At 56.6% G+C, this 23,621-nt stretch overlaps 1 protein-coding gene across 1 annotated transcript in view; it reads left to right on the top strand.

Annotated features, from left to right (window-relative positions):
• CD82 (CD82 molecule) overlaps nucleotides 1–23,621 on the top strand; it is a 50,343-nt gene that overhangs the window by 6,185 nt on the left and 20,537 nt on the right. Inside the window, exons 2-3 of the mRNA XM_058527103.1 lie at nucleotides 15,332–15,391; nucleotides 21,437–21,519. Coding sequence (XP_058383086.1) covers nucleotides 21,457–21,519 — 63 coding nt within the window. The 5' untranslated portion in view covers nucleotides 15,332–15,391; nucleotides 21,437–21,456. The remainder of the gene's footprint in view (nucleotides 1–15,331; nucleotides 15,392–21,436; nucleotides 21,520–23,621) is intronic.

The raw sequence follows: 23,621 nt of genomic DNA, 5'->3' as shown, positions 1-23,621 counted from the left end.
TTTTACTTTCCCGTTTTCTGAATTTTCTGCAGTGAGCCCCTGTTATGTTCACGCTCAAGAAAGAAAGAACACACTTATACAATAAAGCTATCAAAAACCTTCCTCTACATATTTAAACAAAAATGTATTATGTGAACTTGGGATCATATTGAGGCTTATTTCTTTCAAAATGGGGTGGGGTGTTGGTTTGAAGTAAATATCCATTTGTCAGGTCTCAGCAGACGGAGGGCGTGGCGAGGGCCTGGGAGCCTGGAGAGCCGAGTCAGATATGGATGGGAGTGTCGTCACCTTCCATGGTGGGGGTGCTGCGTGGTGTTTAGAAAGCTTTTCAACAGTCGTTGACACCAAGGGCTTAATTGCCTCATGTGTAAAATAGGAATAATAATAATAGCTAATGTGGGGGGGCTGTGAGGGGTAAAAGAGCTTAACACATGCTGAGGCTTCCCAGGGAACCCCTCTTCTCCTCCTCAACTTGGAACCAAGTGAAAACAGTTCACAAAGATGGAGCTCCAGATGGAGGGGTCATTACTGAGAAGGCCGGCCAGAGAAGGTGGCTTAGATCCAGGGCCCAGAGGGCTTGCAAACCGTCGGCCCTGGAACTGGCAGAGTGAGCCGTCAGGGCACAGGCGGCGCTGGACAGGCGGCAGCCTCCGCGCAGGCGCAAGTGGCAGCAGCACGCAGTAGCCCAGAGGGAATGCTGCCTGCAGGCAGCTCTGCTCTGTGAGAGGCGGGGCCCCGCTGAGCATGCCCAGCGTGTCTCCCAGACGAGCCAATCAGATCAGCCGCTGTAGGCGTGGCGCGAAGGGGGCGGAGCGAGGCCAGCGGTGTTCCCCAGGTAGAGGTCCGTGGCTAGGGAAACAAGTGGAGAGGCGCATATGCGTTCCCACTCATCCATATAAGGCACTTTGAAAGATGCCTGGGATGCAGTAAGCGCTCAATAAACGCTCATTTGTCGTCGCTAATAATGGTGATAACAATGAGTAATTCTACTACTACAGTTGGAAAATCACTCTGGCACTCACTGCCTTGGGAGGTGGAATATTAGAATGTTGTTGCAATGGGCCTGATGAGCTGTCTCATGAGTAGAGGAAATAGAAAGGCGGGGGCGGGGGCGGATTGGTTTTCTGAGGTCCTGCGGCCAGGGAGTGGGTGGCCAGGCCTGACGTCGCTGTCGCCTAGACAGCCGCCTGCCTGAGCCCTGGCCTTTCGGAGCACCCCGCGGGGCCGTCACTGGGGCGGGGAGGAGGTGTCCTGGGCAGTGTGAGGCTCTCAGAGAGCCCCCTGCCTCTGCCCCTGCCCCAGCCCCTTGCCCCCTGTCCCGTGCCCCCGCACCCTGCCCCTGCCCCCTCTCCGGCGGGGCCCAGCAGCAGGCTCCTCTGTGTGGGGAGACTGTACAGCTGGGGCCCTGCTCCTCAAAACTTGTGCAGCTCAGAAATGGCTGGGGGCCAGCTGCAGGGAGGGGCCCACTAGGGCTGTGCTTACAGCTTGGGCCCCTTCCGGCCCCTTGGGCCTTGATGCTGGCCGGACCCAGGTGTGAGCCAGCTCTTCCTCCCCCATCTGCTCACCTTCAGGCAAGTTCACAACCTCTCAGGGCCTTGGTGTCCTCATCGGTGGGATGGGGACTGGTGGTGGTACCCCCCCCCCCCCCCCCCCCGTGCTGGCCTGAGGAGTAGAGGAGACGATGGGTGTGGGTTAGATGCTTAGCGGTGGCAGGCTGCACCCTCTGCACAAGCTAGAGCGGGGTAAGGGTGATAATGATGAACGAGGCCTGCGCTTGCCACTCCTTTGCGGAAATGACAAGGAGTCCTCCTCCCCAAGGGCTGAGACCCTGCTCTGGAGTGAAGGAGCTTTCCAGGGCTGCTTGGAACCCTAGGGGTCAGGACAGCCTCAGCCTCTGTGGGCTTAGTCCTCCATCAGACTGAGCCCAGCCTCGACCTGGGTGCTGTCGCCTTAGAGTTGGGGGCAAAGTTGGGCGCTCGTGATCTTGGTCTTGTGAGCATCTCTGTACTTCATTGAGTCAATCTACCCACCCAGTCTGATGCATGGACAACATCCAGCCTTTGCTTGCACACCTCTAGGCTCGGAGAGCTCACTCTCTTCCATCTCTAGACAGATCTCTTTAAAAATATGGTATAGAATTTGAGCAAACCCAGCGTCCCTTAGCTTCCACCCGTTGGTCCTGATCATGCTGGTTGGGACCACGTGGAATGTGGACACTCCCTGGGGGGACCAAGGCTCCCTTGTAGCAGAGCCCCCACCCCAGCCAGTGATTTGGATGGAGAAAAGACGTCTCTGTCAACGTTTTTAAAAACTTCATCTCCATTTGAACCAAAGAGCCACTTGAAAAAAAAAAAAAAACAACTTTCTAGTTATTGAAGAAATGGTTTGTGTGGAAAAATTTGGAGGGTAAAGAGCCGATGCAAAGGAGGAAGTAACTGCTCGGAGAGAAGTGCTGCGAACAGTTTGGCATTCACACATACACACACATACAAGATTGGGATCGTACCGTATGAACCACTTCCTGTGCTGCGGCTTTTAGGTTCATATCGCAGAGGGAGGAATTTTCCATGTTACTCAATATTCGTCCCCAGCATGCTTCCCGGCCCCGTAGTATCGCGCCCCCTGGATCTACCATGACCCAGTGAAACATCCTCCTGCTGTGACACATCTAGGCCGTTTTGAATTTTTCGTTAGTATCCACATTGCCATAGTACCGCCTCGTCCAGACGTGTATTCTGTGCTCAACTCTGATGATCTCCACGGAGTGAGTTCCTAGAAGTGGCATTCCAGTCTGATGGCTTTTAAACTCAAGGTCTGAGGACCGGATTCTCAGGGAAAAGCCCTTTCCCCGATACCCACCAGAGTGGACCCCCACATCCAGCTCCAGCCCCACTCGGGGGACAGGGCATTGACTGTCCCTCAGTGCTAATTAGCAAACTCACAGAAGGAAGGGGGCATTCTCTTGGGGTATGTGTGTGTGTCTCTTCAACTGTAGTCTGGCTTTGACCCTCCTCCTCTCTAGGAGCCTGCGGTGTCATTAACTAATTGTGGGATCCCTTCACTATTTAATGACCTCTCTCCATGGTGACTCCTTCCTCCCCAACAGCCTGCTGGGAGCCAGGGAATGGGAAGATGAGTCCGTGGGAGGAAGTTTCTCTGGAGTGGGAGGTGGGTCAGGGGTGGTGCCATGGTTCCTAGACTCTGACATTCATCAGTCTCCTGGAGCGTTTGTTAAAGCACAGATGGTACCTCCAGAGTTTCTGACTCTGTCTTGGTCTGGGGTGCAGCCCGAGAAAGTGCATTTCTAATACGTTTCAAGGAGATGCTGCTGCTGCTGCTGCTGGTCCGGGGACCGCGCTTTGAGAACTCATGAGTAGCGGGATGGGGCAGGGCAGGCTGTGTGGTGAATTTCAGCTCCTGGTGCTGCTGACAGTAGGAACCATGCCTTGTTTAAGAAAGCCTTGTGTGAGGCCTGAACTCACCTTCCCTCCCAACACCCACCTCATCACCCCCTCTCCAGTATGTGCTATTATATATCGATGTGCAGGAGGATAAGATGATTGTCACCATCCCCATTTTACAGAAAGGAAAACTGAGGCTCTGACAGGTGACCTGATATGTCCAAGGATGCCCTGGAAGCCAGCAGGAGCGTTGGTACAGGAACCCTGGCCTTGTCACCTCTCCTTGCCCTCCCCTCACACGCTGCGGGCTTCCCCCATGCAGGTCTGGCGCAGGAGCAGAGGTGCCTTCCCGGAACACTGTCCTGCCCCAGGGCACCCCATGTGAGGAGAGTGGAAAGGCAGATTCCTCTACACTGTCTCTGAGCCAGAGTCTTGCTCTAATTTCTACTCCCCACTAGCCATTCAGTAACGTGATCTTCTTCCAAGATCTCATCTTCTCTAGCCAGTTTATGTTTCCAGTTATTGTTCTGGGCAGGTTTTCTGGGAGGCCGGAAACTTTCTTCTGCCGAGCTGGCGCTGCCTGGCAGGCACAGCAGAGGGGCAGAGAGAACCCTCATCTGTGAACATCTAATGTGTGTCAGGCCCTGCCCTGGGCACTTTGTAGCCATGATGTCAGGTCGTCCTCCCCCCAGCCCCGCCAAGTAGAGGTATCATCAGCCCGTTTTACAGACGGAGAAACTGAGGGTCCTGGAGCTGAAGCGACTCGCCCACAGTCACAGCTGAAAGGGCAGAGCTGGGCTTTCAATCCCAGACTCCAAGGCTGGGCCCCTAGTCTGGAGTGGCAGCAGGGCCTGGACCCGCGGGATGTCGGGGGGCAGCCTGTTCTCCGCCCACCACCCATTGGAAGAAGGTCAGCCCCGGAGCGGGGCTCCCCTGGGATTCAGGGTCTTGCAGGGGGAGGGCCCTGGCTTAGCCATCAGGAGACCCCATTCAGGTCCTGTTCTGCTGCCACCTGGCTGTGTGACCTTGGGCAAGTGACTCCCCCACTTGGGGCGTCCGAGTCCTCATTTTTCGTAGTGATGCCTTCTGCTTTACGGCTTTGACGGTGGGCATTTTCTCACGTACTTATTCCTGTAAGTCTCCCAGCGCTTTGTGAGATAGGGAGGGAGGGCATTATTACTGAGCCCACTCTACAGATGATGACAGAGGCTGTGTTGATTTGTCCCCATCCTGAGCCTGGCCCGTTACCGGGAGCTGCCTCCTAAGTCAGGAGGGAGAACCTCGGGCTCCCCTCTATTCTCAGCCTTAGGATTAGGGATCCCTTCGTTAAGCTGGAGGGTCCTGGGTGCAGGGGGCCCAGGACTCCAGAAAAGGCTGGCCTGGGATCCTCGCTCTGGGTCAGGAACTGTGGGGAGGGAAGATAGGGTGGTCCATGCTGTCCCTGTTACCAGCTCCTGCCCAGGCCCGGGCATTTGAGGCTCCTGGTGGTGGCAGGAGGAGAGGTTCGGCCCACGTCCCCCTCCCCCCTCAGCCCCTGGCTTTCCCTGGGTACTGTGCCTGGCCTCCAAATGCATGGAACGGAATTTTCTAGACTCCTGGATCTCGGTGCCTGGGCCCTGGGGCTCTGCCTGGCTGTCCTCGCCTCCTCCCCTGTCTCCTGACCTGAGTCTTGCTCATCCTCCCAGGCCCAGCTCCAGCCACCTTCATTCCTCAGGGAAGTCTTGATCCTCTGGCCAAGCCAACTCAGCTGTCTTGGGTTTTGTCCATTGGGTGAGCTGGCTAACTGGGTCAGTCACCTCCCAACGAGGCCATGAGAGCGGGGGCTGTGGCTTCTGTGGGTCCAAGCCAGGCCGGCAGGGCTCGGGCCGCTGGGTCTGCATGGGCTGGGACAGCTGACCCACTCAGGGTCATCCTCAGACCTGTGACTCACACTGTCATCTGGAGAAAGTGCTTCATCTTCTCTGACCCCTGGCCTCCCTCCCCTAAGTAGGAGAAAGCTCCTTTCCTTGGTGACTACTTGTAAGGCTTGCAAGAGAGAAAGTGTGCAGAATACCTACCACTGGTGTCTGGTGGGTTCAAGACTCTCAGGAAATTCCCATCCCTGCCCTTCCCTGCAGTCAGCTCTGGCTTCGTCTCGCCTCCACCCGCCCAGCCCCCCTTGAGTCGGGTGTCTGGCTGGGCCTTGGTCTGGGGCCTGAACTATATCTGCCCTAGGTAGGAATGCTCAGGACTGATAATGGGGAAGGATCAGGCAGAGGCACAGAGTCAGCTCCAGACAGGCTCTGTCAATTGCAAGTTGTGACCCTGGGCTCGGAACCTCCCTGAGCCTCGGCTTGCCCATCTGTAGAAGAGGGCTACCCCTGTCTCCTGCGTTCTCAGGCTCACACGGGAGGCCTCCTGGTGGAGCTCAATTAGGAGGAGTGGGAACCCAGGTGACGAGAAGCCCAAGTCTCCCTCCCAGGAGCCTGGAGGCTGGCCAGGCATGGTTCATTTACATATCCAGGTTCATCTGCATATCCAGGCTCATCTGCATATCCAGGCTCATCTACATATCCAGGCTCATTTACATATCTATTTTCCTACTGGAAGTAAACAGTTCCCTTTCCCTCTGGACACCGGGAGGCTCACCAGGCCCTTGTGCTCTTGGCTCTGGGCCTGGTGTGCTGGGTCACTCTGGGGGAGCAGCATGTCTCTGAGCTCCTTTCTTCCTGTGCAGCTGGGGAGCCAGCCCAGGCCCGAGGCCCAGCCTGACTCTGAGACTGAGGTGGTGTCACTGCAGGTGCTTGTGCTGAGAACTCTTGGAGCCCCACACCCGGCCCCTGGGGCCCACTGGGGGCGTAGACCCCTTCCTGTAGCGCCAAACACCTTTCCTGTCCATTTCTGTCTGTCTGTTTGTCTGTACAACCCCCTCCTCCCAACTCCCTGTGGCCCAGAACCTTCTCATGGTGATAATCATCACCAGCTTCCCTTTATTGTGCTAGAGCAGTTTTATTCCGCAAACCTCACACCTCCCTGTAAGGTAGGAACGGACCGTTGTTACCCCGGAGAGGGAAGGGGCTTGTCACGGCCCACAGCTGGGACTCACGGCCTCTCCACCCACCCCCATTCCCCAACTCTCAGCGGATGCTCACACTCTTGGCTAAATTTTGCCTTCCAGAGGCGTGTCAGTCGAATGGGCAGGGAAGTGGGTCGGCAGGAGGTGAGGATGACAGAGTCTTAGGTCTCCAGGATCAGGGTGGAGGGTCCTAGGTATCCACCCTGCATTAGGAGCTGGCATAGGGACCGTCCCTATTGCACAGAGAGGGCAGCTGAGGTTTAGGGAGGGGGAGTGACAATGGGGTAGAGCTGGCTGTGCTCTCGCCCTTGCTTCTCTCCTCTCCAGGACCCTGAGGCCTCTAATGGGGGTGGGGGAGGCCCATGGGGCTGTTTGGGACCGAGGTGCTCATTTTGGCCTAGCCGCGGTCAAGTCCCCTCTCTCTGCCTCCGCTCCCTGAGGGTCTGTGAGTGGCTGCAGCACCCCTTCTGGTGATAAAGGTCCAGACTGCTCAGGAATCTCAGTGCAGGGGGGTGGGGGAGGGGGGTTCTGTCCAGGGCATCGCCTGGCACTCCCAGAACCTGGGGGGGTGCGGAGACTGAGAAGAATGGGCTGGAGGGGGATGGGCACTGTGGGTGACAACCACAGGGCCCTGGTCCCTCAAGGAGGCCACCAAGGAGGCAGGCTCTTGGCTCCAGAAGAGGCTGAGGGATGAGTATTGGGGCGGTGGTCCGGGAGAAGGAGCTGGGCTGGCTCCCAGGGTGGGATCCTGCCTGCGCAGCAGGGCCTGTGCTCCCTGGTGGGTTTGCCCAGGTTCCCCTGGGGGCTTCCCATGGAGACCAGAGAGGGCCTGAGGTCTGCAGGATGGATCCCTGATACATGGGGGCTCCCCGCCCCCCCTGGGATCTGTCTCCCTGTACACAGTCTCCTTGTCCTGTAACTGGAACTATGTCCAGTTCATACTCTATTTCCAGTAAATGTGCAGAAACAAAACATTCATAATAAATTTAAAAAGATTGAAGCCATACCAAGTATCAAATCCAGAGAGCTATAGCCCTCTTTTAATTTCTCATGAATACTTCAATCCAGCATATTGTCTGAGATTTGGGGGTCAAAACCCATCCCAGGATGACACCAGAGAGGGGGCTGCAAGGGCCGCAGATGTCCCTGTCATTCTCTGTCTCTCACTCTCCCCTCTGCGCCCTCCCCTACCTCTCTTTTTACTCTCCTCCCGATGCCCCCCATCAGTCCCTCTCTGTTTACCCTACAAGCGCCTCTGGATCCAGACCGTGTCTGGAGGGATTAGCAGGTGCCAGGGCCTGAGGCCACCTGGCTGAGTCCAGCCCGAGGGGACTCCTCCTGCTCCTCAGCAATCCCAGAGGACCTGAGAGGCCCAGGCCTCTTTCCCCCTGGGCAGGGAGCCCTGACAGGCTGTGCTGATCTCCTCTGTCACCTGCCTGAACTGCCAGGTGTCTGGGCTGGTTAAATCTCCACTGCCCATCTGGGAACCAGGGGGTTGGCCTTACCACCACGTGGGAGGTGCAGCCCTTCCTCCCAGCCTCAGAGGGCCCGGATCCCTGCCGTTGACTGTGGAAACGGAATTCTCCATGCCACCCCTCCGTGGAGCGGGGCGGGCTGGGTAGGCTGGAGCCCGGGGCCTCTGTGCTGGGGGAGGTTGCCCTGGACACTCTGGATGTTCAGAGGCTCTCAGGCTGTGCAAGATGGTCTCAGAAACAGGGAGAGACAGGGCGGAGGGGAAGGCTCAGAGGAAGCCACTGACAGAGGTGGGAACATATACAGAGGGCAGAGACAGGTGAGAGGGAGGAACTGGGGGACAGAGGGGTGAGGCCCTGGAGAGCCCTTCTGCTCTTCTCACCTGGACGGAGCTGACTCTAGCTGGCTCTCAGCCAGGAAGACCCCACCCACCTCCAAGCTCTTGGAGTTAGACACCTGCCCCTGCCATCCTCCCTCACCTCCTCTTGTCTGTGTCTTCCCCAAAGATCCATGAGAGCGACTCCCCATCCCTGTGTGTGCAGCATTTTGCCTTTGCCATGTCTGTCTCACCCCGCTCTCTGTCTCTCTCTCTCCATCAAATATCCCTAAAGCCAAACAGCTTTCAGGCCTAGGGAGGTGCTGAGAACTACAGCCTTGGGAGGTAGGAGGTATTAGCCCATTTTACAGATGAGGAAACTGAGGATCAGGAAAATTCAGTGACAGTTAGGGCCAGACAGAGCCAGGGTTTGAAGCCCCATCTGTCTGATGCCCACCCTAGCTACTCATGCCGAGATAGTTAGGGCTGCCAGACAGTGCTCTGTGAGGGTCTGTGCAAGAGGATGTTCTGGAAAGGCTTTCTGGAGGAGGGGGCGTTTCAGCCACCCCATCTCTTCCTTCCTGAGCCCAGCACCTGGGGAGGGTATGCTGTGACGGAGGAGCCTGTCGGCTGCCATGTGACATCCCTGATTTGCATCACCCCTCCTTCCTAATCACCCCGCCCTGCCAAGGGCCCACACCCAGCCCCCCGCCTCGGTCTCTTAGGGACCCCAGCCCTGGCCCAGAGGTTAACCTTTTGTTAGCCACCTGTCCTCAGCTGGCCGGGCTCTGAGATGGGTGTGCGAGCTGGTCCCTGGTGCCTGGCGCAGCCCGAGAGTGTCTTCAGTTGGTTGGGTTCAGAGGTTGGGCTGTGAAACCCAGTTGATGTGGGTTGGGCCTTGGCGAGGTTATTTTAGTGACCTTTCGCTTATAACTCTGTTTCTGCAGGCAACCTAGCATGACAGCAAAGCACATGCTCAGTCAGACTGTAGGTGCTCAACTCCCAGCTCCACTGGCTGTAACCTTGGGCAAGTCCCTTTACTACCCGAGTCTCAGTTTCTTCAACTGTGAAATGGGGTTAAAAGCTGTGCGTACCTCATCGGGCCCTTACAAGGATACACTGAGCCACAGGAAGCGCTCACCACCATCTCTGGCAAGGAGGAACTGCGAGATGTTAGTTTTTGTTATTAAATACTGGAGACTATGTTCTAAAGAGCCCGTCGTGTCCCTCAGAGGGAGAGCCGGAGGCAGCTGGAGACACTGCTCTTTATGATCGTGTTGTTGTATAACTGCTCATTTTCATGTCTGTGCCTGTCCAGACTGGGCACTCCCTGAGGGCAGGGATGGGTTTTGTTCATCCATTTCCTGTGTCCAGCTCGGGGCCCACCCGGAGTGGGGATTCGATGCACTGCAAAGGGCAGTGGCTCAGGACGGAAGCTCTGAGCAAATCGTGGCCACTTGGGAGCCCCCCGGGCGGGCAGCCCCTCTGGCCTTTGGTGGCGGGAAGCAGTATTACAAAGCAGGCAGGACTCTGGACTCCTGGGTCAGAAGGTCTGGAGTGCAAAGCTCAGCTGGCCCTCTGTCCTCCATGTGACCGGGGCAAGAGCCACCGCCTTCCTGAGCCCCAGAGATCCTACTTATAAAACGGGGATGATGAAGCCGTGCTCTCCTCCTGGCAGGGTGGTGTGGGGTCAAGTGAGATAAGATTTGTGATAACACCACTCACATGGGGGTGCTTTCTTATGTGTTCATTTCATCCATCAGTCTTCCCTCTACTCAACTTCTGTTTCAAGTTCTTAGGTGACAGTAACCTTCCTGGGGCAGTTTGTAGGAACCTGTGTGTGTCCCCCATCTCAAGGGACAACCTTTATGCATCCCCTCCTCCTGCCGTGTGAGGAAGGGACTCTGCCTCCCATGACCTCTTCCTAGAGTCTTCTGCCTCTGTCACGCTCACATTCTGGGGTTTGGAGAGCTGATTCTGCCGTCTTACTGGACAAGCCTTGATATCCCCATTTTACAGATGAGGACACTGAGGCTCAGAGCGGGTAGGCAACTTGTCAAAGGTCACACAGCTCTGTGAAATGGGGTTGGAATTTAGCTGTCTCCATTCAAAGTCAGTACTATGACCTGGTGCATTATTCTGCCTCCCGCCAAGGGGCAGGGGAGGGGTCCTTGGAAGGTGGCTGACTCCTGAGAGCCCACCTGGGACTCTAGGTCCTCTTGTTAGGGCCCCTAGAATCTGGGGCTCCTGGACAGCCTCTCATATAGTCCTAAATAGCCCTCTAATTTGGAGCTTCCCAACTGATGTGCCCCAATGGGTTACAGATGTGTTGAGATATCTCTCCAGCCCTTAGGGCAGAGCCATGGGCCAGTCCTCTGAGACCAGGTGCAGTCCCATTTGGGCACCCCAGTGTGCTGAACAAGTGTGTATACTTCTCTACATGTATTGTAATGTGAAACAGGTTGGGAAGCACTGAGGCTCTAACCAGTTCCTTCCTTGCTCCCACCGTACACTGAACACACATTTTCCTCAAAAGGGTGGAGATTCATGGTCCTCTCTGGGCTTCAGTCTCTTCATCTGAGAAATGTGGGCCAAAGTAGGTGATGTCAAAGGCCTTTCTGGCGCTGTGAATCTGAGTGTATGAGCCTTAGAACCCAGCATTGCCAGGGAGGGGGGTCTGCATGGGGCCCAAGCAGCCTGCCAAGACGGCCAGAAACAGCCAAGAAAGGGAGCCGTGGAAAAGGAGAGGTCAGAGGCTATGGCTCAGCCTCAACTTGAGTCTTTGGCTGCGTGGTGGCCAGGTGGGGAGGCTAGAAGCCTCCGGCTGTCTGTTCTCCCTCATGCTGCACCCTCCATCAGAGTGCCCCCTTCTTCATGCTGAAGGCCGTCCAGTCTCATTGCCTGGGTCTCCTGCTGGGAAGGGCCACATCTGTCAGCCTCATCAGCCACACTGAAGGAACACCCTGGCCAGGGTTGGTGGGGCTGATCTTTTCCTTCCTGCCAGGAAGCCAAGAGTCAGGCCTTGGAGCTGGGCAGGATGGGTGGGTCAGGCAGGCAGGCAGAGGTGCAGAAGGCTGGGGTGAGTGGGCTCCACCATCCCCCTCATTCACTTAGGCAGCAGGTGAGGAGGAAGGAGCTCTGGTGTCAAGTCAGACCTGAATTTTAACCATTACTTAGCCACTTACTTGTGTGGCCTTAGGCAAGTCACTGAGCCTCTAGTCTCAATTTCTTCGTCTGTTAAATGGGATAATAATATCTCAGGGGGGAAGGTGTGTGTTATAGAGATGAGATGAGAGACAGTTGGGATGACGTGATACTAACTGTAAAGTTCTGTCCCTCCTCTGCCCCAGTCTGGCCAGGGCTGGCTGCTGGCCTGTGCACCTCAGGGACCCCTGGCCTCCGTGGCCCAAATGCCGGGAGTCGGTCCCAGCTCCAGGGTGTCAAGTCCTCAGGAGAGTGGGAGCCTGTCACAGCGGCTCGTGAATCGTGAAATCAGGTGGCAGGAGCTGTGCCTCACTGGGCCTGCGTTCCGCATCTGTAAGACGAGCAGGAGGCCCTGGGGCTCCAAAATCCTGCGATTCCTGGGAGGGTCTGACCTGGATGTGTTTCTTCCAGGCCCTGGTGGTGGTGGTGGTGGGGTTTGCTCACTTGTGTGCGAGCAGGTGGCAGTGCCCCCAAAGCTCTTTACGCATCTCATCACAGTCCTCCCACAGTCCTGTGAGACGGGGCTCCTGCTGGCGTCCCCGTGTTGCAGATGAGGCGCTGGGCTCAGGGAGGTGCAGTAACTCCTTGCTCAAGGTCACAGCTAGTAGGAACCAGAACTGGATTCAAACCAGGGTCTGGAAAGAAACCTGAGATCCTAATCCTAATTTACGGCCTCACGATTTTCCTGTTGTCCAAAGTAACCGCTTTTTAATTTTTTTGTGTGTTCTAACAACAATAAAGGGTAAGATCAGAGATTGAAAAATAAGATAGTGGGGAGGTCAAAGAGCCAGACCCTGGAGTCAGCTGGGGTTTCAGGAAACTCATCATCTGTCCCGCATGAAAACAAACACAGCCACCTGCGACCAGCCTCTCTTCATGGCGATCAGGACAAAGTCCAGAGAACTGGAGAGCCAGGTGGCTAAGAACCAGGTTGCAGGTGGAACGCCAGCGGACAGCAGGGCTTCCAGAGCAGAACGGCCAGGCTTTCCCACTCCGCTTTCTGCCCCAGTGGGCAGACTGCGCTCCCACGGGATCATTTGTCCAACTCACCAAACTGGCTGGCCCTCCAGGCCTCTGGCAGGCCCCTGAGGCACAGCCCAGAGGCTCAGAGACAGAGGCCCCGCCCGTGCGGAGGCCAGAGGCCCTGCTTCCTGGGGCGGCCCAGCCCACCCTGCTTAACCCCCACCCCCTCACCCAGGAGCAGCAGGAGTCACCCTGTGGCACGGAGGCCTCCAGGCCGGGCACAGATCTAGAGGCTGGATCAAGCCCCTCAGAGGGCTTCGGACTGTCAGTCAGGAAATCAGCAATTTCTGGATAATAATCATCCTGAGCATGATTGATGGCCTTTATTGGATACTTACTGGGTGCCAGGCTCTTGACAGATACTAACTCATATGAGCCTCACCATAACCCATTATTAAGTCCGTTTTACAGGTGGGAAAACTGAGGCACAGTGCTGAAGTGACTGCCCAAGGCCACACAGCTGGGCAGATGCAGCAGCTTCGGCGTCTTCAGGCGGGAGAGTGGGAGGAGCAGGCCAGGCTGCCAGCATGGGTGGAGCCCTACTGTGCGCTGGCCTGATCACCATTCACCTTCACACTGTGTGAGGCGGGTGGCTTTAGTATCCCCATTCACAGATTAGGAGGCTACTCTGCAGTGTTTCCCAACGGTCGGTGGCTCGTATGTGGCAGGGCCAGGGAGGGGATCGCAGGGCCGCTGTGGGACTCTGAGTCCAGTTCTCCTCCCCTCTCTGCGGAAGGCCCACTGAGCCAGGACAGGGCAGCAGGTGGAGAGAGAACTCTGGCCCAGGAATCTCCAGGTCCTCCCCCGAGTGCTCAGCCCTGATCTTGCTGTGCGACCTGCGGACTCCTACTCTCCGGCCCCTCTGAGAAAGCCAGTGATCTCAAAGGTCTTCTCTGGCACACGGATGTTGCTCTGGGCTAAATGCCCCAGGAGCAAGCAGCCTCCAGGAAGTTAAGCTTTGTGTGAGATTCTCCCCGGCCAGGCCCTGCTGCACCAGGAACGCCAGGCCCCACTCAGAGCAGAGGTACCCGGCCACGCTGGGGTCTAAGGCAGTGGCTATCAACACCTTAGAATCCCCTGGAAATCTTTAAAAATCCCTGATGCCCAGGCCAATTAAATCAGGATCTCTGGGAGGGTGCCCAGCCCCAGCAAGAGCTGCCGGGGTAACTTTAGAGCTCCTGGGATAATGCCAGTGTGCAGCTAAGATTGGAGACCACCGCTCTGAACAGCTGGGAGATGGGGGAAGTAAGAAGCTCCAGGCTTTCTGGGGTTAGTACCCCCGAAACCAGATGAAAACGTGCCTGCCCTCTGTGTGCATCTTCCTAGGGAGAGAGTTCACGGCCTCCATCAGCTTTCCTGACCCAAAGGAGATTAAAATCCAGTCTCCAGGGAAGTAACCCCCTTCCCCACACCAACAATGTTTTGTTTTTTTTTTTCTTTTTTTTTGTGAGGAAGATCAGCCCTGAGCTAACATCTGCCAATCCTCCTCTTTTTGCTGAGGAAGACTGGCCCTGGGCTAACATCCATGCCCATCTTCCTCTACTTTATATGGGACGCCGCCACAGCATGGCCTGACAAGCAGTGCATCAGTGCGTGCCCGGGATCCGAACCCGGGCCGCCAGCAGTGGAGTGCACGCACTTAACCGCTAAGCCACGGGGCCGGCCCCAACAATGTCATTTTTAAGGACCAGAAACCTCCAGATGCAGAATCATTCATCTTATCTCTTCCAAGAAACCTTTCCTGACCTCTCCAGAGTCTATTTCCTATCTTTGTTCCTGCAAATGCATGTGAGTGTGCCGACTGTGTACGAGGCACGTTCTAGGCTCTAGGATACAGGGAGAATGAAACAGACGCAGTCTCGTCCCTTAAGGAGCCACATTCTAATGGGGGCTCCAGACCCACCAGTGAACCAACAAGATAACAGCAGTGAGAGGGGCTGTGTGACAGGCCCCAGTGTTGAGGCTGCTGCTCCTCAGAGTCACGGGGTTGGGGGGGGGCACCCCTTCCCCAGAGATGCTAATGGCTTGGTGGGGCAGGGACAGAGGACTGGGCACTGGCATATTTTGCTTCAAATGTGCAGCTGGAGGTGAGGCCTGCTGTATTCGGGGTGTTCAGGGAAGGCCTCTGGGAGGAGGGAACCCCGCCTTCTGAGCGAGGCCTGTGGGAAGGGAAGGAGCCCGCCGGGGGCTTCAGGGGAAGAGAGCTCCTGGCAGAGGAGCCATGAGGTGCAGGCCCTGAGGTGGGCAAGGGCCTGCTGTACTGGAACAACAGGAAAGAGTGACCTTTGTGCCTTAAGGGATGGGTGTCTGTATGGGGAGGAGGGAGGTGCTGAGAACAGAGGCGGGCCAGGGCAAACCAGGCAGGGCCCCGCCGGCCGCATAGGAGCCCGGATTTTATAGTGAACCTGCCAGCTACATCACCATTGGAGAGTTAACGTGTGGATAACCGACTGGTGAGGGCGGGGGTGGAACCCATGACCAGCCAGGGAGGCGAGGCATGGGGCCTGCAGAGGCGGTGGGTTGGGGGAGACACGTGGGCTGTGGGACGAGGGGGATGTGGAAGAGATGGGAGTGTGGCTCCTAGGTGTTAGTCTGCGGCAGCTGGTGGGGCCATCTCCTCCCTTCCTCCGAATCCTGCAGCACCGGCCCCAAGAACACCCTACCGAAGCTCTGATGTGGCGTTTCCTAAGACGTGTTCCACGCAGTGTTAAGGGCTGTTAAGTGACAAATGGTTTCGAGTCAGCAGTGCTGACTGCCAGGCGTCTAGGAGACGACAGTAGCCTCGTGTACAGTGACTCACGGGGTGGAGAACTGGCGCCCCACAAACTCAGTGACGGCAAGATGTTTTGTTCTTCACAGCACCTCTCGTGTTCTGAGGACCGCTCCGGAGAACGCTGCTCGGGTCCCATCATTTGACAGGTGAGGAGGCAGCCCCGGGGGGACAGTCCCCGTGCCAGGCCTCGTACCGCATGTCCTGTCCCAGAGCAGGGGCTGGGCCCGTGCCTCCTGACTCTGCCACGCCACCACATAACTCTTTTCCCCAAGGCTGAACGGGGACATCCGGGTTCTAGAGTCGGGCTACAGGCTCCTCCCCGTCCTCAGGTGAGGGACAAACCAGGCCTCCTACCCTACAGGTGCAAACTCACAGGGCCCAACACAGAAGGGACTCTCGTGAAGACACAGGCTCCTCCCCGGTCCCACCTCCTGTGCCCAGGGGCTCCAGGGAAGGCGAGGGAGCCTTGGCAGTGGGTCCTGGCATTCAGAGCTGGCCCAGGTGCTCACCTTACACGACCTCCACCCCACCCCTTGGGTGAGCACAGAAGAGGCCTGAAAATAGTCTTAGCTGACTCTGGGGCAGCGGATCTCAGACCCCGCTTCGGTTGACTGAGCACTTGAAAGTCCTGGTGTTCTATGTGGAAGTCCCTCCCATTGACCCCTCCATCCCTCCATGCCTCCATCCACCCATCCCTCCATCCTTCCATCCCTCTATCTATGCATCCCTCTATCCCTCCATCCATCCATCCTTCCATCCCTCCATCCCTCCACCCCTTCATCCCTTCATCCCTCTATCCATCATCCATCCATCCCTCCATCCCTCTAGCCTTCTGTCCATCCATTCATCCATCCCTCCATCCCTCTATCCGTCCATTCATCAATCACTCCATCCCTCCATCCCTCTATCCATCCATTCATCCATTCATCCATCTCTCCATCCCTCCATCCCTCCATCCACCCATCCCTCTATCTCTCCATCCATCCATCCATCCGTCCATCCTTCCATCCCTCCATCCCTCTATCCATCCATCCATCCATCCCTCCATCCCTCTATCCATCCATTCATCCATCCCTCCATCCCTCTATCCATCCATCCCTCCATCCATCTATCCATCCATTCATCCATCTCTCCATCCCTCCATCCACCCATCCCTCTATCTCTCTATCCATCCATCCATCCATCCATCCATCCATCCTTCCATCCCTCCATCCCTCCATCCTTCTATCCCTCCATCCCTCCATCCCTCCATCCACCTGTCCACCCATCCACCCATTGCTCCATCCATCCACCCATCCAGTCTTTCATTTGGCTACATTTGCTGGGAGCTTAGTTGGTTCTCATGAATAACACACAGTCTTTCCCCTCAAGACATCACAGTCCCAAGGGGAGATGGACAAGTGAGTAGAGGATAAGGGCACAGCATCGTGAGTTACAATATAACCTCCATTTACTGAAAGCCTGCCACGTGCCAGGCGTTTTACCCACATTATCTAATTTAATCTCTGGACAAATCTGCCGGCTTTTATTTTCCTCATTTCGCAGATGAGTAAGGTGGGGCTCAGAGACGTTAAGTCACTTGTCCAAGATCACACAGCTAGGTGGTGATTGAACTACATTCACACCCGGGAGGTCTGATATCAGAGCCTGTTCTGGGAATGGCTTCAGGACCCAGTGCCACTGGAAGGAAGCAGAGAGGGTGCCCCTAACCAACACGCGTGTCGATGGGGAGGGGGTGGCAGTGGCCATGGTGACAAGCCTGGCTGGAGTAGGAGGTTTCCTGGAGGAGGTGACGTCTGAGGTGAGTACTGAAGGGTGAGTAGGAGTTAGTAAAATATTAGTATGATAGTTTCCTTGTACAAACTGATTTGGCGTAAAATTGTATATTTGGTCAATTTAAATTGTGGTTGCTTAGAAATGGTTAATTTACCTGCTACAAAGTATAACATAAAAATCAGCACCCCCTCCCTACTGCTCACACAGCTGTCAGTGACTGTTCTGGAATTTTCCGACAAGGCGTGCTTGCATTTCATTTCCTTGTTTTGTGGCTGTTAATACACCCTCGTAAGAAAGCGTGGGCAGACCTCCAGTGTTTACGGAAAGTGTGTACGCGAAAGCATAACGTCGGGAGACACTCTTTGTGCTTAATTTCATCTGTAAGTGAAACTCTCACCCCTTACTTCTTCCGAGAGTACTGACGATGGTAAAGACGCTTACCCCAGCCCCGCTCACTGAGCCCCGGCTCTGCCAGGCGCTGACCTCCCTCTCTATAACCGTGGGTTCACTTAGGACCCGCACTCTAGAGGTGAGGAGTGTGGGGCCCCGTAAGTCCCTTCCCTGTGGCCATGTGTTGACAGAGCCGGTATGTGAACCCTTGTCCCAGGATCCTGCGTCTTCTCTCTCCCAACAATTTGGTTCCTGCCACCCAGCCTGCTGTCCCCCAAGATCCCAGGCTAAGGGCGGTCCTGACCCTGGCTGCCTCTTACACACTGGCGTGTACACCGTTTGATCTCCTACACCAGGGGCTGGCAAACTATTCCATAAAAGGCCAGACAGAAGATGTTCTAGGCTCTGTGGGCCAAATGGTCTCTGTCGCAGCCGCCCCACTCTGCCAAGGACAACGTGTAATCTCGTGGGTGGAGTTCACACCTTTATTTATGGACACTGAAATTTGAATTTCGTGTGTTACAGAACATTTTTTCTTTTACTTTTTTCTAACTATTTAAAAATGTAAACTCTGATCTTAGCTCGCAAGCCGTATGAAAAATAGGCAGTGAGTTGGATTGGACCCACAGACCCAAGTTGGTCGACCCCTGCCCTCCTCCAGCCCTTACTCCTATCTCATGGATGAGGAGACCGAGGCTCAGACCCCTCAGCGTGGGAGAGCAGAGCTGGAATGTCACCCCAGGCCCTCTGAATCCAACTTTGGGGTCTCTCCGGGGCTTGGGGGTGGTCGTGGGCTCCCTGAAGAAAGACTCAGTATCCTGGGTTTCAGCCAACGTGCCCTCGAGCCGCCTGCCCCGGGCTCTGCTTCTCAGCATCTCCTCCTCCCTCAGGCGATTCTCAGGTCCCATGCTGATTGGCCAATCTGCCTGCCCATCGTGGGGCTGCCTGGCTCCTGTTCCAGCATCTGAACCCCCCCAGCTGCCTCCTGGAGGGCATGGGGTGGCCCACCGGTCTAGGCGGCCTGGATTCTGTCCCTGCTGGTCCACATGCTGGTGACTTTGGGCGAGCTCTTTCACCCCTCTGGGTCTTAGTTTGCTCACAGGACACTGAAGGGCTTCGCCCAGGGCCTCTACAATTGTGTGAGCCACCAGGAGACCAGCGAGGTTGCCCAGGGTCTGGAGTATCAGGGAATACCAGCCTGGCAGCCTCTGCCTCCTTCTTGCCCCCTGAACCAGAGCTCCTTTGAGCTGTCACCTTGGTACTCACCACCTAATTGGAGACAGAATCCCAGCCCTCCCCAGAGATCCCCTTATAAAGTCGTGGTCACTGCCCGGATGACAGCACTTCACAGTGGAAAGGTCTGGGCTCTGGAGCCACCACTGCTTACGAGCTGTATAACTTGGGCAAGTTGCTTCACTTCTCTGAGCCTCGGCCCCAGGGACAGGAATACCTTCCGGGCTGGTTGTGAGGACAAAGGGGATGACAGATGCCAATGGCCACCTGGAGTAGGTGCCCTTCAAGGGTGGCCGCACCTTCTCCCTGGGCAGGCCCGGTGTTTACTCTTGTCTAAAGACTGCCCCTGTCTGAGCATCCTAGCTCTGCAAGGCTGCCCTGGAGACCCAGCCCAGGAGCGGCCGCTATGGGAGCCGGAAAATGTAGAAACTCTCTTCCCGGAATTTCTAGAACTGTGCAACAGCGCAGGCCCGCCGGAGTTGCCAAAGGAGTGTTTCCACACTTGTTGATTTCACAAGAGCACAGCCAGCTCCCCTGCTCTCAGGGAGGCTGCTCGAGTGCAGTCAGTGAAGCTCTTCCAGGGACGTGAGGACTTGTCCCTGGGGGCTGAGCCCGGTCAGCCCTCGGGGCGTTCCGTGTCAGTTCCTGGCAGGAGACTAAGCAGGTCCTGGTAGGAAAGAAAAGCTTGCCTCCCTCCGTGCGAGGACCGTTCCCCTCTTGCTGTTTTGTCCAGCGTGAGTTTATGAAGTGCCTGTGGTCGGTCAGGCGCTGTGCCGGGAGGAGACGGAGGGACACAATAGCTCCCCTTTGTGTGGGCCTTCCCCCGCAGGCCCCACTCGGGCCTGGCCTGGTTCTGGGGCTCAGATCTCTGGACTTCTGACGTGGGGGCGCCCTTGTCTTCTCCCCTCTGGGTCTGGGGGGGCCCGATTTCCCTAGCTCCTGCGTCACTGCTCTCCCTGCATTTCTCAGACCCAGGCCCAGGACCCTGATAGACTGGAAGAACTGTTCCGTGTCGTCGCCCCATGTAGCACTTGAGTCCCCCACAAGTCTTTATCAGACTGCTTCCGTGCCGCTGGTGACGGGGCGCTCACTGCCACCCAGGCAGTCTTGTCCTTCTCTGGGTGGCTTTGCCTCATGTCGCGCCCAAATCTGACCACAGAAAGGCAGCTAAAGAAAGCTTTCTCTAACAGAGATGTCAGAACACTGAGCACGACCCCTGGGGAGGAGGTGAGCCCTCCCCCTCCCCCTCCCCTTCCCCCGTCACTGGAGGTGAGGGGAGTCGAAGCTGAGCTCCCACTTGGCAAGGATGATAGGAGATTGTTGTTATGTCTGGAGAAGGCTGAGGGGATCACCATGTGGACGGGGAGATTCACGAGACTCAGGGCTGCCTTGCACACTTGCACGAGGAGGGAGGGGTGAAGCCACGCCTCGGCCCTCCCTTCGCTCTGCTCCGTGCCCCCACCTCCATAGGGCAGTGGGGACATGACTGGGGCTGGTGCCTGCCTCCCCACCCCCGAGCCCGGCTCTGCCCTGCAGCTGTCCTGGCCCCAGCTGCCCTGCGCTGGCTGCCTTGGCCCCACAGGGGCTGAGGGTTGGCCATTGTCATTCCTGGGTTGTCTGGCGGCAGGGAGGGGGTGAGGGCAGCCAGCCTCCAGCTCCTCTCTTCCTGCCTGCGTCCTGCCTTGCCTGGAGTCCCTGGGTGTGAAGGGACCCAACCAGAGTGCTCAAGCGTGGTTTGTGTTGTTTCAGAAGCACAAGTGTGTCACCCAGGGCGATTGTGAAAAATTGAAAACAACCTGTGTGTCCAATCTCAGAGCACCCAATAAACGCTCTGTGGCGTATCTGTATCTGGGACTTTAACCTGGGGGCCCTGGGGGTTCCTGAACGGGCTTCATGGGGTCTGTGAACCCCCAGAGATTATTTGCAAAATGCTGCCTATACATGAGTTTTCTGGGGGAGTATGTGACTACCCCAAATGTTAATAAACCCAGGTCAATAGCGTGGACTCCTGTGCAACATGTGAGATTATGATGTGGAAGAACATTTTATCAGCATACAGAGGCTGTCTATTGTAGAATGAAAAAAGCAGGCTACGGATCGCTCTGTACAGTATGAGCCCAATTTTGTTTAAAACCACACACGCTGGAAGTATAGCTGCTAAAGTGATGGCAGTTTTTATCTCTGGGGTGAGATAAAAATTTGTGTGGAATTTGTGTTTTTCTGTATTTGTTGGATAGTCTGCAATGCGTGTTTGTTCCTTGGTGATGAGGTGGAAGGAGCACTCAGTTCACTTTCTGAGAAGCGAGAGCTCTCCTTCTGCCCCGCAGCCCCCGCGGTCCAGCCCCTAGCCCCAGGGGGGATCTGCAGATCCGCGGAGCAGGCCACAGGTCTCGCCTCTGGTCTCCAGCAGTCGCTCACTAACTTGCTCGCCTCCCAGTTTCGACCAGCGTCCATCTGGGCAAGTTTCGGAGCCAGAGGGTCTTCTGTGGAACGTCCCTCCAGGCCCGGCCCTGGGGGAGTGGCTGGCCCAGACCCTAACTGCCAAGCATCACGCAGCCGAGACTGCCCGTAGGGCCACACTTCCTAGCTGTGCGGCCTTGGGCCAGGCGTCTAACCTCTCTGGGCCTCAGGGTGTTGTAAAACGGGCCCTCATGTTAGCACCTACCTCATGGGGTTGTTGAGAGGGCGAGCTGGTGTTGGGCGGGTGCCCGTCAACATTGGTTCCCTCTCCTCCCCCACCCCAGCCCTCTCCCACCCTACAGTGACCCACCTGCCTTCTCTCTTCTCCCTAGGGAGCTCCAGGCCCGGCAGGATGGGGTCAGCCTGTGTCAAAGTCACCAAGTACTTTCTCTTCCTCTTCAACCTACTCTTCTTTGTGAGTATGGCCAGCGCCGCCCTGATCGCTTCCAACAGAGACCCTCCTGCTGGGGGCATCCCAGCCCGACCCTCCGAGATGCCAGGCTGGGGACGGTGGAGGGGTCGCTAGTGGGGGCTGAGGATAGACGGTTCCAAATGGACCCAGCTGGGGGCGGTGAGGAGAGTCCCCAGGTTCCCGGTGGCTCCGCTGGGGACACCGGGCTCCTCCCCCAGCCTTGCCCTCTCCTGGAGCACCGAGGCCCAGGCCGGTCAGGGCTGCAGGGGGACGTGGGGAGAGGAGAGCCCCTGGCATCCCCTGACTCGTCGGTGGGGGGTGCTGGGAGGAGCCTCTGGAATCTTCTCGTCCTATCCCCCCTCCCCCGCCCTCCTGCGCCCCCCTGGAGAAACTGCTCCTTAATAGTTCCAGGGCTCAGCCCCCACTGCACCCCACCCCCATTGTGGGGGTGTCCCCTGAGCTCCCAGAGGGTGGGCAAGAGAGTCTGGGCTTCAGGGCCAGAGGGGGACCCAGTCCCCCTCCCCCAGACACACCCTGGCAGGCCCCACCAGGTCCCCGAGCCACAGGGCCCCCAGATGGAAGCTCTGTGCACGTCTGGAGCTGGTTTTCCTGGGGCCTCGATCTTCCCCTCTGGCCTGGCACCAGCGGCTCCTCCCGCCTTGGAGTTGCCAGGATGATGGTGTGTGTGTATGGAGGGGGGTGTATGTGTGCGAGAGAGCATGTGAGTGTGTGTATGTGTGTGAGAGTGTGTATGTGTGTGTGTGTGAATGAGTGTGGGTGTGTGAGAGGTGCGTGTGTGTATGAGTGTGGGCGTGTGAGACAGTGTATGTATGTGAGAGTGTGTGTGTGTGTGAGGAATTGTGTGTATGAGTGTGGGTGTGTACATTTGTGTGAGAGTATGTGTGAGTGAGAGAATGTGTGTGAGGATGTGTGTATGAGTGCACGTGTATGAGAGTGTGAGAGCGTGAAAGTGTGTGTGTGAGTGTGTGTGTGTGTGTGAGATGAGGGAGCGAGTGCCTGGAGAGGCCCTCATGGCCCAGAGGGGTGCTGGGGCTGTGTCCTCCCTGTGTTCTTGGGCCCCGTATACTGTTAAAAAATCAAGTTGTACAAAAGAATGTTTATTATGATCCAATTTTATTTTTAAAACTGGTACACATATGTGAATATTTTTGAGAGGAGAAGAAAATACCTCTGAATGTTCATGTTGGGACTCCTGGGAAGTTGGGTTTTATTCTTTATGCTTCTCTGCATTTTCCAGATTTTTTACAATAGATATGAATTACTTGTGGGGGGAAAATAGTTTGACATTACTAGTTACGTAGGCTTGTAGAAAGTTTGGAAAATAAAGAACCATTCTAAATTCTCCGTCATAACTTTAACCCAACACGCAGAGACTTACAAGGGTGTTCCTGGCACACACAAGCACACACATGCGTGCGCGTCCATGCACGCACACGTGCATACACGCATGCGCAGACAGCCCTGGCGCTACGGTTTGTCCACCTTGACTCCAGGCCCGGCCCCTCCTCGAGGACGGTCTGAGGCCCCGCTGTGGCTCTGGCCCTCCGCTGATGGCAGCCAGGCCTGGAAGCCACCCTGGGCAGGGCCTGGGCACCTGGGTTTCCCCTGCTTGGCGCTCAGGCCCCTCCTGGCGACCCAGGCCTCTGGAGAGCAGCTGCCCACGCAGCCAGAGCCAGGCCTTCTCTGGCAAGCGCTTGGCTCCTGGGCCTCAGCCTGGCTTCCAGGGCCAGCTGGCCGGGACTGGGGGACAAGGGGTCCGAGTGCTGTGGTTCTATCACTGGGGGCTCGAGAGACTAGAGAGAGGGGTCTGGGCTATAGCCTAGGAGGTAGTGGGGCTTGGGGTTCAGGGCATAGACACCCCGTCTCCCCCCCGTGCAGTGGGAGGAGGGGGTAGAGACTTTGTGGAGAAAGGGACCCAGGTTGATGGTTTTGTCCCTTCCCGCCACTCTCCCAGGCTGCCCTCTGGAGCGGGAGACTGGGAAAGCTTCCCTCTGGCCAGAGCCTCTTCCCGGCTGCTCCAGGGCTGGAGGGAGTCAGGTGTTAACTGCCTGTGTGCTGGGGCCCGGGATGGCCCAGCGGGATGT

Source organism: Diceros bicornis, chromosome 31 (genome assembly GCF_020826845.1).
Source record: "Diceros bicornis minor isolate mBicDic1 chromosome 31, mDicBic1.mat.cur, whole genome shotgun sequence".
Classification (NCBI taxonomy): domain Eukaryota; kingdom Metazoa; phylum Chordata; class Mammalia; order Perissodactyla; family Rhinocerotidae; genus Diceros; species Diceros bicornis.
The sequence above is the reverse complement of the archived record's forward strand: the minus strand, read 5'-3'. Positions and strand labels throughout refer to the sequence as shown.